The sequence below is a fragment of the Cyprinodon tularosa genome, unplaced genomic scaffold, assembly GCF_016077235.1.
Source record: "Cyprinodon tularosa strain WSP-4 unplaced genomic scaffold, ASM1607723v1 ctg164, whole genome shotgun sequence".
Taxonomy (NCBI): Eukaryota; Metazoa; Chordata; class Actinopteri; order Cyprinodontiformes; family Cyprinodontidae; genus Cyprinodon; species Cyprinodon tularosa.
The window spans coordinates 382,523-399,061 of NW_024038475.1; the positions used below are offsets into that span (position 1 = coordinate 382,523).

A 16,539-nucleotide genomic window follows, 5' to 3' on the forward strand; every position below is an offset into this window, starting at 1 on the left:
ATAGAAACCTAGGTTTGTGTCAAATGTTGCTGTGACTACAGTAACTGTAATTACAATAAACGATAAACATGATGACCCTCTGGTCGTTCCTCTAACTTATGATATGGTTTTTATTAATAAACTTCTAAGGCAGTAAAATGCCCTTCAATGTTTTAGATTCCTGTTATATTTTCTGGATGAAATGTTCATAGCCTTTTTGTTTATAGCAGTAGTTTAACAGAGGCAGGGCGTATTCATAATGTGTTAGATGCTGTTAGGGAGTTTTATCATCATTATTACTCAAGAGATAAACATTATGCTGACAGAACTGTTCCTGTTTCCACACTGGGACAGACCGGGTTCAGTCACATCTGCTCTGTTTAAGGTGAATAAAGGAGATATTAGTGCTGAAAATATTATTAAACTGTTTCACCTCATCAGTTTAATGATAAACAAATAAAAACCAGAGCAAACGCTCTGATTGTTCATTTGATGGCAGGAACAATTCATTGGTCAATAGTTTCGTTTCGGTTCCGAGATTCGGTTCCCAGGAAAGCGAAAGTTAAAACTTCGTCTGAGTGAATCATTATGTCTGTCTCCATTGTTCGCCCTAAAGTCAACAAGTGACGTCACGGCGTTGATGCGAAATGTGACCTACTTGGCTTGCCATAGAGGATCAGTCTGCAGCCGCGCATCTTATCGACCATCAGACGCTCCAGGAAAACCAAACTGCTTCATAGGAACAGAAGGCAGCGAGAAAATGAGGTGAGATCAGATTGATTCTACTTTTCTTTCATTGGTTCTCTTTTCACCACTTTATAATAGTTCAGTATGTGAAAAGTGATTAAAATGTCTATTTTACTCACTAATAATTTCACCTTGCTACATTTTTCTCAGGTAGATGTCAAGTTATAAGAACACATCAAGCAGATGAGATGAGGACATGTTACATATATTCTTTGCTATTTTAATTTTCAGATAAAATACATCATGTCATTTAATGACATTGATCTATCAGAAAATTAATTATAGGTCACCTTATAATGGCAGTTATAAGGTGACCTACAGCCTATGGGGAGATTCCTCTTCCACTCTCCATAAGTAAGTCTCAGAGGGAATCCTTCACTATTGGAGCCAAAATGACTCCTATAGTGGTTGTCAGAAGCCCACAGCACCTCTCTGATTCTTTATTTAAATATAATCTGTTTCTTCCAAAGCCCTCATGCTCTAGGAAATATCTTTACGGTCCAACAGTGGAGAAACAGGTCTGACAGTGGGATAAAAACAGCAGAAATAAGGAAGCTTACATGCAGGATCAAATAATATAAAACAATAAGAGATTTTAAAAGTTAAACTGGGCGGCAAAAGAGAAACAAGGGGATCTCAGAAAGGAAAATAAACAAAAATGTTATTAAAAATATGGCAAATTCAGCTAAAATTGAGAAAAGTTCAAAACAGCCAGCCTGCGACAACATACCAATCCTAATAACATAGATCACCAAAGTCAGAATGATGAATGAACAAGTCTGGGGTCATACGAATCTTTAAACTAAACAATAAATGTGATCAAAATAAAGCATTTTTATGCTTAAAGATATCAAAACATCGCTTAGAAATACACAAAACCAAATAAATAAAGTTTGGGAACCTTTACCTTTAGAGCATGACGCCAAAAATAACACAGCTACAAACAGACAACCCCCTAAAAATACCTGATTATTTAACTGTGTTAATAAACAAATATAAAGTAAATACAAATTCCTTTTAAATTCCTTTTACATAAATTTATACAATAAATAAAATTTGTATGTATAATTGTAAATGTATTTATATTATATATATTGTTTAACTGTGTATATTATCTTTTAACGGTATATTTAATATTTGAATCATGTATTAGATTGTGATTGAGAAACTGGGGGCCGCGGCCCCCTGAGAGCCACCAGGGTGTGCTATTGGGCCTTAGAAAAACGGACCCCCTAAAAAACAAAAAAAGTGAGGCTAACGGACTGACATTCCTGTGTGAACCTGACAATTTTATCTTTAAAATTACTAAAAAAGTAAGGTAGAGCAACTCTACAAGCGGCCAATCATATCCTATTGAGAGACATTAAGCCCCACCCACCTTCCTGCGGGATTGATCTATTTTGTTCTGCTCTTATCAGTTTTTTGTACAGAGAGAATATAAAACGCTAGTAATTTCATGCTCAGTTGAAAACAGAACAATGATAAAGTAACTTCCTAAGATAAATATTTTATAGCCTGTCTATCAGTTTGCGTAGCATCATGTTTATCTAATCTTCATTATCTTATTTTTATTTTTTTTATTTCCATACTTGTATTTTCTTCTCATGTTCTCCTCGTTACTTCCTGCTCGTACTTCAGCTCCTCCGTCCATTCTGGTTGTATTTTTAATGCCAGTTATTTTAAATCCTCTCTAATTAACTGAATGTTTTGTGATGTTCCCATCAGTTCTGCTCAGAGTCTAACGTCCAGACTGAAGGTTCTGGAGTGCCACTTCACCTGGGATCTGAACACCAACCAGAGCAAACTATTCCGTATCAGAGATAAGCTGGAGGACATCGGCACAGATGAGGGAAACTTCTGGCTGGGTCACATCTACAACCTGCGGGGGTTCATCCAGTTCAAGCTGGGCTCCTCCTCTGAGGCCCTGAAGTTCTTCACCCAGGCCACTAAGACCTTCCAACACCAGAAGCACTCAGATGAAGGTCCATGGCTGACGGTGAACTATGGGAATCTGGCTTGGCTGCACCATCATCTGGACCCTGATGAAGTTCGACAAAGAGAAGAAGCTGCAGGCTGCAGAGCTCTTCCAGAAAGCCGTGAAGATGCAGCCAGATATGGTGGAATGGCAGAGCAGCCGTATGATCGGCCTGCTGAGCTCCTTCAAACACAGCGATGAAGATCCAGATGCTGATATCCTGGAGGACCTGAGAGTCGCCAGAGAAGAAGATCCAGAAAACTTGTACCTGGCAGCCGTGGAGCTGAAGCAACGCGCCAAGAAAGGCGAGCAGATCAAGGATGAAGCCCAGGAGCTGTCAGAGAAGATCCTGCTGAACCCTGTCAGCAGCTACAGTGGCATCAAACCGCTGCTGAGGATCTACAGACAAACCGAAGCCTTTGATAAAGGGATCGAGGTGGCAGAGCAGGCCCTGAAGAACAATCCAGACTCCCGGTACCTGAAAAGATGCGCTGCTCTTTGCTACAAGTGGAAGATTGTTTTCTGCAGGGACGGACGCCCAAGTCAAACCAGCTTTGACCGAGCAATTGGCCTGCTGGAGGACATCATCTCCCTCTACCCACAGTCCTCTCTAACCAAGAAACTGGATCTCGCTGGTGTACTGGCAAAGTCTGGGCGGGGACTGACGAAATCGGACCAGATCTACAATAAGCTGCTGCAGAGCACTTTGGATCCTGCAGACAAACAGTGCGTCTTCAACAGCTACGCCAAGTACCTGAATTTCGACCGAAAGGAGTGGGACCGGTCCATTCAGTACCACATGAAGGCTGCAGCCATAGACAACGACTCCTTCCCCAGGAAGAACAGCATCAAGGCACTGCAGAAGATCAGAGACCGCGGCAGGTCCAGGATGTGCAGAGAGATCCGGGAGTTTCTGAAAAAACTGGAGGACGACGGGACTGTTTAGATGCAGATCTGATCGGAACTTTGAGAACGGATTATTTTAGCTTTAGTCCGATTCCTCAAGTTCAAGGAGAACATCAGAGCCACTGATTTAAGCATAGCATACATAGGGCGTGTTTGATTTCAGCAGCTGCATCCCACAAAGACCTGGTCTACCTGGACTGGGTCCTTAAAGGTCCTTGAAAATAAAGAGGCCAGGAGTTTAGCTATGGATTCAAACAGATCCAGCGTTCTCTGGCTTCCATTTGCACAGGAACAGATAAAACCTTAAAATAAACCAAACACCACCTGCCGCATATCTGACTCAATAACCATTTAAAACAAATATTTTAATTAATTTCAGGTGGAACTATTTACACATATGTATTATATTAAACTGCACTTCCAATATTCCCCACTGCTTGGCGCCATTTCCCTTTTTCCTCTGAGCATGGAGAAGCCGCCTTGCTTGGACTCATGCATCTGGCCTTCAGAGGACGCTGCTGCTGAATTCGAACTCTGCATCAATCATCTTTTCAACAACTACTTTCATGTTTTATGATTTGTTCTCTGTGTTTTTAATTCAAAAACAAAAAGCAGTTATAGATTAAAATCAAATGTCGATATAACATTAAATTGATGGTGAATAAAATATGTCTGTGTCCCTCCATCATGTTTCAGTGTTTTCATTCAGAAGCTCCAGCAGATCAGAGCGTATCACAGCTTTTAGAACAAACTAAACACACTGTTCATACATTAACAAAGATGACTAACTCTAACTTAGAAATTAATTACAAAAACAAAAGATGTGAAAGTATTTAAAGAATTGTAACAGTTTTAATCCCGCTAGCTAACATGCCCCCAAATGATCCCTGAACGGGTCAGAAGCAGGGAAAACTATTAAAGGGCCTAAATCCTGAATAATCACATCATCTTCATTTTTAACCCTGTTCTAATGTGAATTTAGCTCGATTAATACGCATCCAAGTATTTCCATGATTTCCCCCGCCCTTCCTGGAAAAAAACGAGCGGCCATCACTGTCCTAAATGGAGATTTAGGATAAAAGTAATAAAAATACACAGATTGACTGTCTGGGTTAAAACTCATAGTATCACATCGTGATCAGCTGATGAACCATAAAGACCTGCAGAGGACGCCATGATGGGGGACATTACTGGTTGGACACCTGTGCAGAGGACAGACACTGACTCCCTCCACCATAAAGAGAAGATAAAGATAAGATTAACTTTATTGTCCCAAAGGAAATTTTATTTGGGTACAGACTCTGGCTGCTACATAGTCCAAAGTATGTGTCACACTGCATTCACACATAAAAACACTGCTATAAAAATTCCATTATAAGACAATAAATAAATATATAAGGAAGCATGTTACATTACATTCACAATAAAAAAAAAAGTATAAAAACCCTTCTTTAAAAAATCTGTTATGTGAGATAATGAATACATAAAAAAGCATGTCAGTTTTGTTTTAATTTTGAATACCATTGGCAATTCCACAGTTTACTGCTTGATACCATTTACTGCCTTAATAGAAAGAGGAACAAATTAGTTTTTATAGAGGTTCAATCTACAGGCAGGGACTCTAAGACGTCGACCTGAAGGAAGAAACTGATACTCTGAATAAAGAATATGAGTGGGATCTGAGATGATTTTCTGGGATTGTCTGGTTATTGTTTCATTGAAGATGGTCTGACATGACGGGTGCTGCTTGACTCCCATCAGCTTCATTGCTCCTTGAGTCAGGTAAGTAAGTTTGGCCTTCATTTGGACAGGTTACCAAACTAGGCAGATATGCCTTACCTAATGATGCTCTCTATAACAGCATGGTAAAAGAGCAGCAAGACTTTCTGACTGACACCAAAGGCCCTCAGCTTGTGCAGAAAATGTAGCTGCTGCTGGACCCCAAAATCAACTTGAGCAATCCACAATAATTTATTGTCGATTTTTAATCCAAGATATTTATAGGAATCTGTTCCAACTGCCCTCGGGTCATAGATCAGTTCTTGTGTTTTTTGGACATTAAGAGTCAGAAAGTGTTCCTCGCACCACTGAACAAAGGTTTAAATCTGCTGTCTGTAACCAATTAGGTCTGATGTCCCTAAATTGAGGCAGAGAATAGCTGTGTCATCAGAATATTTGAACACATAGTTGTTTGGTGTATTACAATTGCAGTAGTTAGTATATAAGGTGAACAGAAAAGGTGAACTGACACACCCTTAGGGAGCACCAGTACTGATGCTAAGAAGATCAGATAAGGTCCTGTTCACCCTAACTGGCAGAAAATGACTAATAAGGAATGAGTGAAACCATCTGATAATATATGGATTGATATTCATGTTTTTCATTGTAGACAGAAGAACGTGAGGCTGGAGAGTATTAAAGGACCAACTGAAATCAACAAAAAGCAGTCTAGCATAAGCCTGGGGGTTTTCTTGATGTTTAGCCACTAGATGCACTATGCCCTTGCAAGCATCAACAGTGCCTCTCCCACATTTATAAGCAAATTGGTCAAGATCGAGTTGTGGAGCCACATCCGATCTTCAATAATTTGCCACCAGTTTTTCAAGACACTTCATTACAGCAGATGCCAAGGCAATGGGTTTTTGTTCTCTTGTGGGCAGTGCTTTTTGGCAACAGGTATAATAATTGCCCTCTTTCACATAGATGGTACAGTATGAGTATCAATGGATCTCTGAAAATTGGTCTCCAAACGTGTCAATTCACCTGCAAAAGTTCTTAGTAATTAAGCGGAAATATCATCTGGACCTGTGGCCTTATTGACATTGACCTGCTGGAACACCTTATTGACGCTAACATGATCAAAATCAATCCTGTCCTGTGGCACCATGTCACAAAGTATCGGGTCATTTTCAGCAGAAAAATCATGATTATCAAACTGTCCATAAAAGGCATTCAGTTCATTTGCTTTTACCAGATCATACACAGCATAAATTACTGTGAAGGGTTTCATGTTAACAGGCAGTTTCATAGAATTCCACAAGTCTTGAGTTCATTGATATCAAATTTTCCTCAATAGCCTTGCTTTTTTAACCTCTGATTTAGCTCCTTTTGTATAGATTTTATTTGTAAGCGATCATTGTTTTTAAAAGCTTGTTTTTTCCAGTTAATGCAGTCTTAAACTTCCCTTGTGATATAAGGCTTGTTATTGGGGTACATTTTTTTTTTTTTTGTATCACAATGTCAACACAGGTTTTAATATAATCTGCGATTACATCTGGGGCAGTGTCTAAATTTTGCTCCTCATAGAATATTTTCCAATCTGTAGATAAACAGCCTTTCAATGTTTCTATACTGTCATCAGACCAGATATGAACCGTTTTAATTTGGGCTCTCCTGCTTTTAAGGGCAGTTTTGTATGTGGGGATCAGATGAATAACATTTTGATCAGAGCTGGATAAAGGTGGTTTGGCTGTGGCTATATAAGCATGTTTTATGTTACCGTAACACTTATCTAGTGTGTGACTTTGTCTAGTAGCACAGTCAATATATTGTTTAAACCCCGGTAGTGCAACCATAGAAGGCAATTGCTAGAGAAGCTGGTGGTTCTGAGGGTCTATTCATAGAAAGTCAAGTGGAAGGAAAAAGTTTGGGCAGATCATGTGCATTAGGGAGAACTGCAGCTTTAGAGGACTGTCCAATAAAACTCATTTCAGAATTTGGATTAATGTCTGAGGCTCCCAGCTTAAAGTTCTTGGTGATCTAGAACAAAAATCTACGTTATCCTACGTCAGATCTGTTAAAATGCTACCAGTAAACCAACATGTTACATTCATAATTGACCAGAAAAACTGCACAAAAAACAAAACACAAAAATGTTTTTAAGATGATGAATTTTTTAAATGATTGAATTTAGACTTGATCATTGCTTCTCAATGCTAAATCGCATTAAAAAGTTTAAAAACTGCAAAAACTAAAACAAATCTGCAAAGTTTACAACTTTTTTTATGTTTTAGCAGAAAAACTTCAAAGTTCAAATAAGTTTTCAAACACTGACAGGATAAAAATCATAAATTGTTATAACATAAGAAAACATAGTGCAGCTCCACCTTTAGGAGATTCTAGTTCTGCAATCAGCTGAAGGTCACCTGCTAATTATTTTACTAAATACCTCTGATGAATCAGTCAGTTGAAATCATCTGAGATGGGCGGCTTTATTTCTATGACGTTTGTAAAAAAAACAAAAACAAACACATTTTCTCTATTTACACAGTTTAATAAGAAATAACTGAAAACATCTGGATCTGAGCTCCAGACTGATGTGGAACCTTCGGACCAGGTGAACAGAACCAGCCTGGGACAGCTTCAGATAAGTTCCAGAACCATCAATGGTGCAGATATCTGAACCTGAAACTGTTTAGAACACATCCAGTAAAAGATTGGAGGGGGGACAAAAAGTAAACAAATGTTTAAAAAGGTGGAGGTCAGTCGTTTCCTCTTCGGCTTTTCTTGTGGCTCTTCTTGGAGCTCCTGTGAGGATGAGAGCAAACAGAACTTCTTCATCAAACAGAACTGAGAACATAAAACAGGATCCTACTGTTTGAATGGGAAAGAACCTAAGTCTACTGGAAAAATTAAGAACTTTTAAATCTGTGATTAAAGATCCGGTTAGATTTAACCCTTTAGATCTCATCTGATTCACTTCCATCTGGACTCTGATCTTTAAAGGGAAAAAAAGATGAATTTGTTGAAACCCAGAGGAAATGTGACCAAAGACTGCATGCTTCTACACTGGCACAGCAAAACATCCTTTAGCGTAGCTCCATGGACTCACCTCTCTGGGGTCTTGGAATGGCTGCGATGTCTGTGACTCCTGTGGTGACCTGATAAAAATGCAAACGCTTCCAATTAGATTCGTTTCCAATAAATTGTTGCTAAATGTCTGAATTCAAACATTTAGAACAACAGCAGATTTAAAACATGAAGCAGATACAGGTGAACTGCAGTCATTGTTAAAGAAAGTACACCCAGTGTCTGTCTGAGGTTAGAGGATATGAGGTCAGCAGAGAGCTGTGATCCAATCACTGATCATCTACTCCTTTAAACCTGCAGGTTGGTTTTCACACCATCAAGGCAGAAAGACCTCAGCAATGAGGGGCGGCTGTAAGCAACCAGCCATCTAGAAGGTTCCAAGGTCCAATCTCAGTTTAAATGAGAGACAAATAAACCATAGATGTCCTGCAGAGATGTAGCACTGGAAAAGCTCTGATGTGTCAACAAGCTGCCTCATTTCTGGCATTGGGGGCGGGGCTAAACTGAAGGCCTCCTCTGCCTGCAGTTAATTAATGAGAGGCTCCTGTTCAATTGCAAATAGATGTTTTATTTTCATTATATTGTCTTCGTCAGATCTAGGGATTATGACGGAATATAAGGGCCAGCCTAGAGATTTTTTTATTCTATTTATAGAATAAAGTCGTAATATAAGAATAAAATCTCAAAAAGATTATGACAATAAAGTCCTAAAATTACAAGAATAAAGTCCTAATATTATGGGAAAAAAGATGTATTTTATGACAACTCTTATAAGAAGCACTTTTTTCCCTAAAATGAGGAAAGTCGAGCATCATGTGAGGTTATACTTTGGCGTCGGTTTGACAATTAAGAAAATCTTTTAGCACACCAGCATCAAATTGGACAGGATGTACAAGTGGATTCAGGTTGCTTTTTGGTGCTGCTGTTCAGCCGTTATCTGCCAGTCGGAGCTTGAAGCTTTCTTTCTCAAACGGGTTGTGGTATGATGACTTCATTCTCGTCATTTTTCAACTTGATTCGCGTAATGTTACGACTTTATTCTCCTTATATTACAACTTTATTTTCGAAAAAAAAAGAAAATATCTAGCTTGGCCCTTATACTGCATCGTAATAAATCTATGTGTGATCCAGTTTATTACAACATAATAATGAACATGTCAGCATCAATGTAAATATAACTGAATTAGCACCGAGGCCAATTTTCATCAATTCTCCAAACATTGGTCTAACTAGAGGATAAAGTTAATCTCCGGTTCAACCCAACCTCCCTGGATAAGTAGTGGTCGCCGTGAATAGCTAACACAGATGATATAGTAAAACCCTCAGCATTGTTTAGTTTTCTTGGGTTTTAAAAATCTTTCTCTATATAGTGGAGGCTCAACATTTCTGTTTACAGATCCAGCTCAGTCTGTCTGACAGGTGAACCGGGTCATAAGCAGAATGATGACTCAAACCTCTGACAGAGTGGAGCTGCAGCGGCCTAGTCAAAGCCCAGACCTCTGCCTCTCTGACCTTCAGAGGACCAACAGTAGAAGCTGCTTCTATGAACTCCTGCATCACCCTCATTATCAGGTTCTGACTGATGTTCATCCATGACTGAACGGGTCGGCTGGCCTCAGCAGAACCTACCGGGCGATTTGGAGCGGTGCCGCCTGTCTCTGGAGCGGCTGCGGTGCCTCCGGGGGCTCTTGCTGCGATGGCGGTCTCTCCTAGGCGAGGGGCTGTTATGGAAACAAAAGAACAGGTTCAGAACGTGAAGCTGCAGGGTTCGGTCCGATGGCGGCCGACAGGAGTCTCACCTTCTCCTCTTCGGAGATCTGCTCCTCCTGCAAGGAAAATAGTTCAGGTCATCTCTGAGATCTGAGATAAGTTCAGCTGCAAATATTCAGACATTGGAGGCGAACACCAACCGTCGGGGAGAGCGGCTGCGTCGGTAACGAGGCGACGGGGAGCGGCGCGGCCGATCGTTGTCACGGTGGCTCCGTCTGTGAGGCTCAGGGCTCGGTAGCCGTTCAAACTGCCAACGAGACAAAAATATAAAATAAAAAAAGACATCACAATCCTGGAAGGAAAACATCTAAAACGCCTCTTCTTCAAAAGAAGAGGCTGAACTTTCCCAGGAACTGTTGGAATATTTTCATGTTTCCAGGTTTAATGAGGAGCTTAAAAAAGCAAACATCTTTCAAGGACCAAAAAGCATCTAAAGAAGTCAAGGTTTGACCTGACTTCCCCCCTGTGACCAGCAGGGGTCACTGTTCGCTTTACAAATAAAAATCATCCCCTGGGGATAGTCAGGCTTTACCTTCTCTTCCTCTTCGTCTTCCTCCTCGCTGCTTTCCACTTCATCCAGGTCCTCCTCCAAGGCGCTGATCCTGGTGTCCAACATCTCCGCCTCCTCCAGAACTTGTCTCTTCTGAGGCACAGAAACCAAACTGGACTGAATTCATCATCAATATGATCATCCAAAAGCCACAAAAACACGACAGAAAGATGTGAAGATTCAGATTTTCCCGAACTCTCAAAGGAACCAGGACTTGGTCAGCAGTTTGGATCCAGATCCACGTTTGATCTAGATCCACCAGCCTTACAGAACGTGGGGCTAACTGACCTGGAGGCGGGGCAGGATGATGTCACAGACTCTCTCTGCGTGAAGAAGCTCATCGATGAACTCGTCCACGTGCATCAGCTCGAACTCTGGAGGAGAAACAGATGGAGCCGTCAGGTTCTGATCTGGTGGGTTTGTTTGCCAGGATGGTTCCTGAGCATCTCTAACTGGGCCTGGCAGCATAATAATCGCCTTCAACACTGTTGCTTTATTATTAATATCATTTATGCCACGCTGCTCCTATACCTTAGCTGTAGTTGTAATTTCTGACACGTTCAGACGGCTGTTTGGCAAAGAATAAACGGGGAAACAACATCCAGAGTCAAGGTTAATATCTGAAGTTAAAGCCTGCCATTTCAAATCAGAGGGTCATGATACAGACTTTTAGTTGGTCAGAACATATCATATATGTGGTCATTTTATAAATCACCACATTAGAGTGTAAATATGTATATATGCATTCATCGGCCACTTTATTAGGTACCCCATGCTAGTAACAGGTTGGACCCCCTTTTGCCTTCAGAAATGCCTCAATTCTTGGTGGCATAGATTCAACAAGGTGCTGGAAGCATTCCTCAGGGAGTTTGGTCCATATTGACATGATGGCATCACACAGTTGCCGCAGATTTGTCGGCTGCACATCCATGATGCGAATCTCCCGTTCCACCACATCCCAAAGATGCTCTATTGGATTGAGATCTGGTGACTGTGGAGGCCATTTGAGTACAGTGAACTCATTGTCATGTTCAAGAAACCAGTCTGAGATGATTCCAGCTTTATGACTTGGCGCATTATCCTGCTGAAAGTAGCCATCAGAAGTTGGGTACATTGTGGTCATAAAGGGATGGACATGGTCAGCAACAATACAGGTAGGCTGTGGCGTTGCAACGATGCTCAATTGGTACCAAGGGGCCCAAAGAGTGCCAAGAAAATATTCCCCACACCATGACACCACCACCACCAGCCTGAACCGTTGATACAAGGCAGGATGGATCCATGCTTTCATGTTGTAGACGCCAAAATTCTGACCCTACCATCCGAATGTCGCAGCAGAAATTGAGACTCATCAGACCAGGCAACGTTTTTCCAATCTTCTATTGTCCAATTTCCATGAGCTTGTGCAAATTGTAGCCTCAGTTTCCTGTTCTTAGCTGAAAGGAGTGGCACCCGGTGTGGTCTTCTGCTGCTGTAGCCCATCTGCCTCAAAGTTCGACTTACTGTGCGTTCAGAGATGCTCTTCTGCCCACCTTGGTTGTAACGGGTGGTTATTTGAGTCACTGTTGCCTTTCTATCAGCTCGAACCAGTCTGGCCATTCTCCTCTGACCTCTGGCATCAACAAGGCATTTCCGCCCACAGAACTGCCGCTCACTGGATGTTTTTTCTTTTTCGGACCATTCTCTGTAAACCCTAGAGATGGTTGTGCGTGAAAATCCCAGTAGATCAGCAGTTTCTGAAATAGTCAGACCAGCCCTTCTGGCACCAACAATCATGCCACGTTCAAAGTCACTCAAATCACCTTTCTTCCCCATACTGATGCTCGGTTTGAACTGCAGGAGATTGTCTTGACCATGTCTACATGCCTAAATGCACTGAGTTGCCGCCATGTGATTGGCTGCTTAGAAATTAAGTGTTAACGAGCAGTTGGACAGGTGTACCTAATAAAGTGACCGGTGAGTGTGTATTCCTTATTCTTAATAAGCAATATATATTTTTCCTCCTTGTTTGCACCTTCTGTAACTTCTATGCCAATATGTGACGAGTGAATTTCTCTGCTGTGAGATCAAAAAAGCTCATCTAATCTAATCTCTAATCTAGAGGAGAAAGTACAGAAACATCATGGAGCGTGTCTGATATTAAACATCCCACTTCAAAAACTCTGTTAGTATATTTTCCATCCAGCTTAGTAGGACTCAGCTTCTTTCTCCTCTGTAATTGGAATTTACCGTAAGGAAAATACCAGAGAAACTGTCAACATTTCACAGACAAGCTCTAATTTTATGGGCACTGATTTATATAAAAAAAGCATTTTTCTCCCAATGATTTATTTATCTGGATTAATAATTATATTTTTCATAAAAACTAATTTCTATTTTACCTTATTTTTCCTGCAACATTTAAGAATAACAGAATTGTTTATTCCCTGTTTTAACAAGATATTATTTCGGTACCTTTTTCTGCTGAAATGTTTATTTAATCAGAAACGCTTGGTTAACAACAAAATGTGAGACTTTTTCTTTAAAACTCTTGAACAGAATTATTCCTACTAATCAGCACATGTTGACATGTATTAAAACAATAGACCTGAATGTCATTTCTTCTGTGATTACTGTTTGACAAGAAGATTCTGGAAAATAAAAAATAACTTAAAATATTCACTTAAGTACAAGCAGAATGATGTGGTTGTCGTGAGAATTAAATGCAAACGAAAAGCTGGAAATTAATCTAATTAATTAAATTGGCAAATGGTATAATTGAAAATTAAAATTTCATTTGATAAAAAAAATGTTTACCTATATTTATCTACGATCTGAAAACAGAAAGGCCTTTCAAAGATATGTTTTCACGTAATTAAAAACATTTTTAAATGAACATAAAATCCGATTCTGTTTTGTTAGTTGTTGTACCAATGTGCTTATTGGAGAAGCCTAAACCCCTGACCGTCCTTGATACATCTTCTGCTTCCTGTTTTTTTTATATTTATGTGTAAACAAAGATATTTCTAAATAAATATATATATATAAATAATAACTCCAGGATTTCCCACTTGTATTCATAGCAGCTTGAAGTTAATAAACCTTTTTTTTTGTAGGTTGTAAGAACTGTAAATACCAGAATATGAAATCAAAGTATCCTTGATGGAGAGATTTAACATTTTAAGTCAATGTAAATATTAATTAGAAAATTTCAATAAAATAATATTTCAGTGCAGTGATCAGAGATGTCTCTTTTTTTTTTTTCAGAAAAAAAAAAAAAAAAAAGTATTCTGCTGCTTGATGCACATCCACCTCATTGCGAAGTGCTTTGTTCTTAGTTAGGAGGTTGTAAAAAGCGTTTTCCTCGTTTCCTGCATAGGAGCTGCAGCTGTGGACCAAACTAAACTCTGCCATGATGATTCAGAAATATTAACTTAATGATTTTAGCTTGAGATGTTCAGATCTGATATCAGCAAATGAAAAAAGGAACATCTAAACAGATCCACCTGTATTTAAAATCTCTGATATGGACCTGATTATAGAAACGATCCAACAGTTCATTAACCTATCAGTTGATAACAAACAGGTCCTTCTCATTCTAACTGCTGCTGACTGTTGCTCTCAGTTTGAGTAAAATTACTTTCCCTAACCTTTCCCAAAGTTCCACATTACAAAAAAGTAACATTATTCAGTTGGACTGATGCTGTCATAATAATAATTTATGGGTTGTTTTTCCAAACTCCATACTGTACCACCCTCAGACTGACCTCCGTTCCTGTTCTGACTCTTGATCTTTCTGTAGTCGTTGTAGAGCGGTTCCAGATACTTGTAGCAGTCCACGGCGGTACCGGTCAGCCTCATGTACATGGCTCCCAACAGACGGACGTATCTAAAGGAAGCAGATGAAACCTTCTTAGTTCATCACAGATGTTGTTCTATAGATCTGAAGGATGGAGGCAGGTCAGTGACCAGAACCTCTCTTCCCTAATGTGTCTCCTAACTTTCCACAGAGATAAAGGCAGCGCTATCTGTAACCGCCTGGGACATGGAAAGCCAGGTAACCAGTGGGAACCTGGGAAGCCATAAGAATGCACCACTTTGCAGCGTTCTGCTGCACGCATGGCCTCAGTAAATCCGTTCCCCCTCTCGGCCCCCCCACCCGAATGTATGTGATGTATTGAGATGAACGGTTTGTACTGAAACTGAATTTTCGACTGCAATGTAAATTGTAGTTGACAATAAAGATTGATTGATTATTGTGATCATCTCTTAGCCTGGTGTCCAACAGATGGAAGGACAGAACTCACTTAAAATCCTCGTTCTTGATGAACTCTACGATGATGTCTTTCTCCGGCTGGATCTGCAGCATCTTCAGCGTGAGGCAGAGGAATGGGGTGGGCTTGATGTTCCCGCCATAAACTCCTCCCACAAACTTCAGCTCCATGGCTTTGTCCACCACCAGTTCCGCTGCATAACAAAGGAAGCTTAGATTAACGGAGGAACCAACACAAACTAATGATGGGAAGCTGGAGACTGAAAGGAACGACATAGAACCAGAACTAAGCTTTGAATGCTAAAAAAGAAAAACTGACATAGAGGTTTAGATCACAGCTGGGTTCTGGTTTGAATCTTCCAGACATGGGCAAGAAATAATCTCTGGAAATGTTCATTTACCTTTTTTCCTATAATCATCAAAGCCTGGGAATCACTGACATGACATTCAACACATTTTACAGGTTGATAATGACCTTTGGTACCTTCCTCAACATGCAGACATCCTACTGAATCCTGATCGTATATCAGACTTTAACTGTTCTGAAAACATCTCTAATCCAACCCAAAGCTGGTCAATGAGGCTGTTTGATCAGAACACCTGAATCTAAGGTTGTGCACTTTTAGCAGACTGACCCATCATCCCCTTAACTGCCTTCACTTCCTGTAGCACAACATCTTCAACTGAAGTTGAAAATGTTTAGAATGGATAAAAACTCTTTTTGGTTTACCTGGTGATAAGCAGGATATTTGAAAACAATCAAACAGGTTATAAGTTTGTGTTTTCTTAGTATCTAAATAACAAGGTGAAATAAAATGAGCTGCTTTTAAAATTAATTGCACATTCATGTAAAGTCTGGGACCCTCAAAAGACTAAAATAGGTTTAAACTTGAAGTCAGGATTAATCTTTGCTACAGTTAATAATGTAAACAATGCAGCCTGAATCTGGTAATACTTTATAAATCATATTCATTTAAATATAAAAACTTTGCATTTTAAAAGGTTTCACATAATTTTCCGGCTTGACTTTACAAACATGATCGCAGTGAAACATCCCTGTGGCTGTAAAATGAACTTAGCCTTCAGGAAGCTAGCTTTGCTAACACACTGACCGGTCAGGCCGAAACATTCCTCCTTCCAGTATTTGGACTCATAGATTCGAGTCCGGATGATTTTCTCCACCAGGTACTGTGGGTTGGTTCCGTGGATGCTGTTTGCATCTTTAACTGTTCTGTTTGCCATCGGAGGGAAAGTCTGTTAGCGAACAGCGAGGACCGCAAGCTAACAGGAAACACTAGGAAACACTTCCGGGTCATCGTTGGCAAAAAAAACAAAAATGAGAACGTTTCATATACACTCTGTCCAGCTGGGGGCGCTGTTGCACTGAAAGTGCTCGATTTTAATTATTTTCTTCACAGTCAAGCCCAATAATTACGGAAGATGATTAGGGCCACTGAAAAAAAAAAAAAAAAAAAAAAACGTAACTGATTTTTAAATTTTATTTCAGTTTAATATGGGGAAAAGGTCAGAATTCTGACTTTTTTTTCCTCA

The 16,539-nt window shown here is 39.9% G+C and overlaps 1 protein-coding gene and 1 pseudogene across 1 annotated transcript; one reads left to right on the forward strand and one right to left on the reverse strand.

Annotated features, from left to right (window-relative positions):
• The first annotated feature begins 656 nt into the window (after positions 1-656).
• On the forward strand, positions 657-4,286 carry LOC119780669 (annotated as a pseudogene).
• Positions 4,287-7,799: 3,513 nt separating this feature from the next.
• On the reverse strand, positions 7,800-16,296 carry prpf38a (pre-mRNA processing factor 38A). The gene is made up of 10 exons (XM_038280753.1): positions 16,101-16,296; positions 15,023-15,182; positions 14,483-14,604; positions 11,025-11,110; positions 10,719-10,829; positions 10,327-10,433; positions 10,216-10,242; positions 10,046-10,137; positions 8,439-8,487; positions 7,800-8,134 (listed from the first exon to the last, which is right to left on the reverse strand). Exons 1-10 carry the CDS (start codon positions 16,228-16,230, stop codon positions 8,089-8,091), a joined length of 930 nt encoding a protein of 309 aa, XP_038136681.1. The 5' UTR covers positions 16,231-16,296; the 3' UTR covers positions 7,800-8,088.
• Positions 16,297-16,539: the final 243 nt, after the last annotated feature.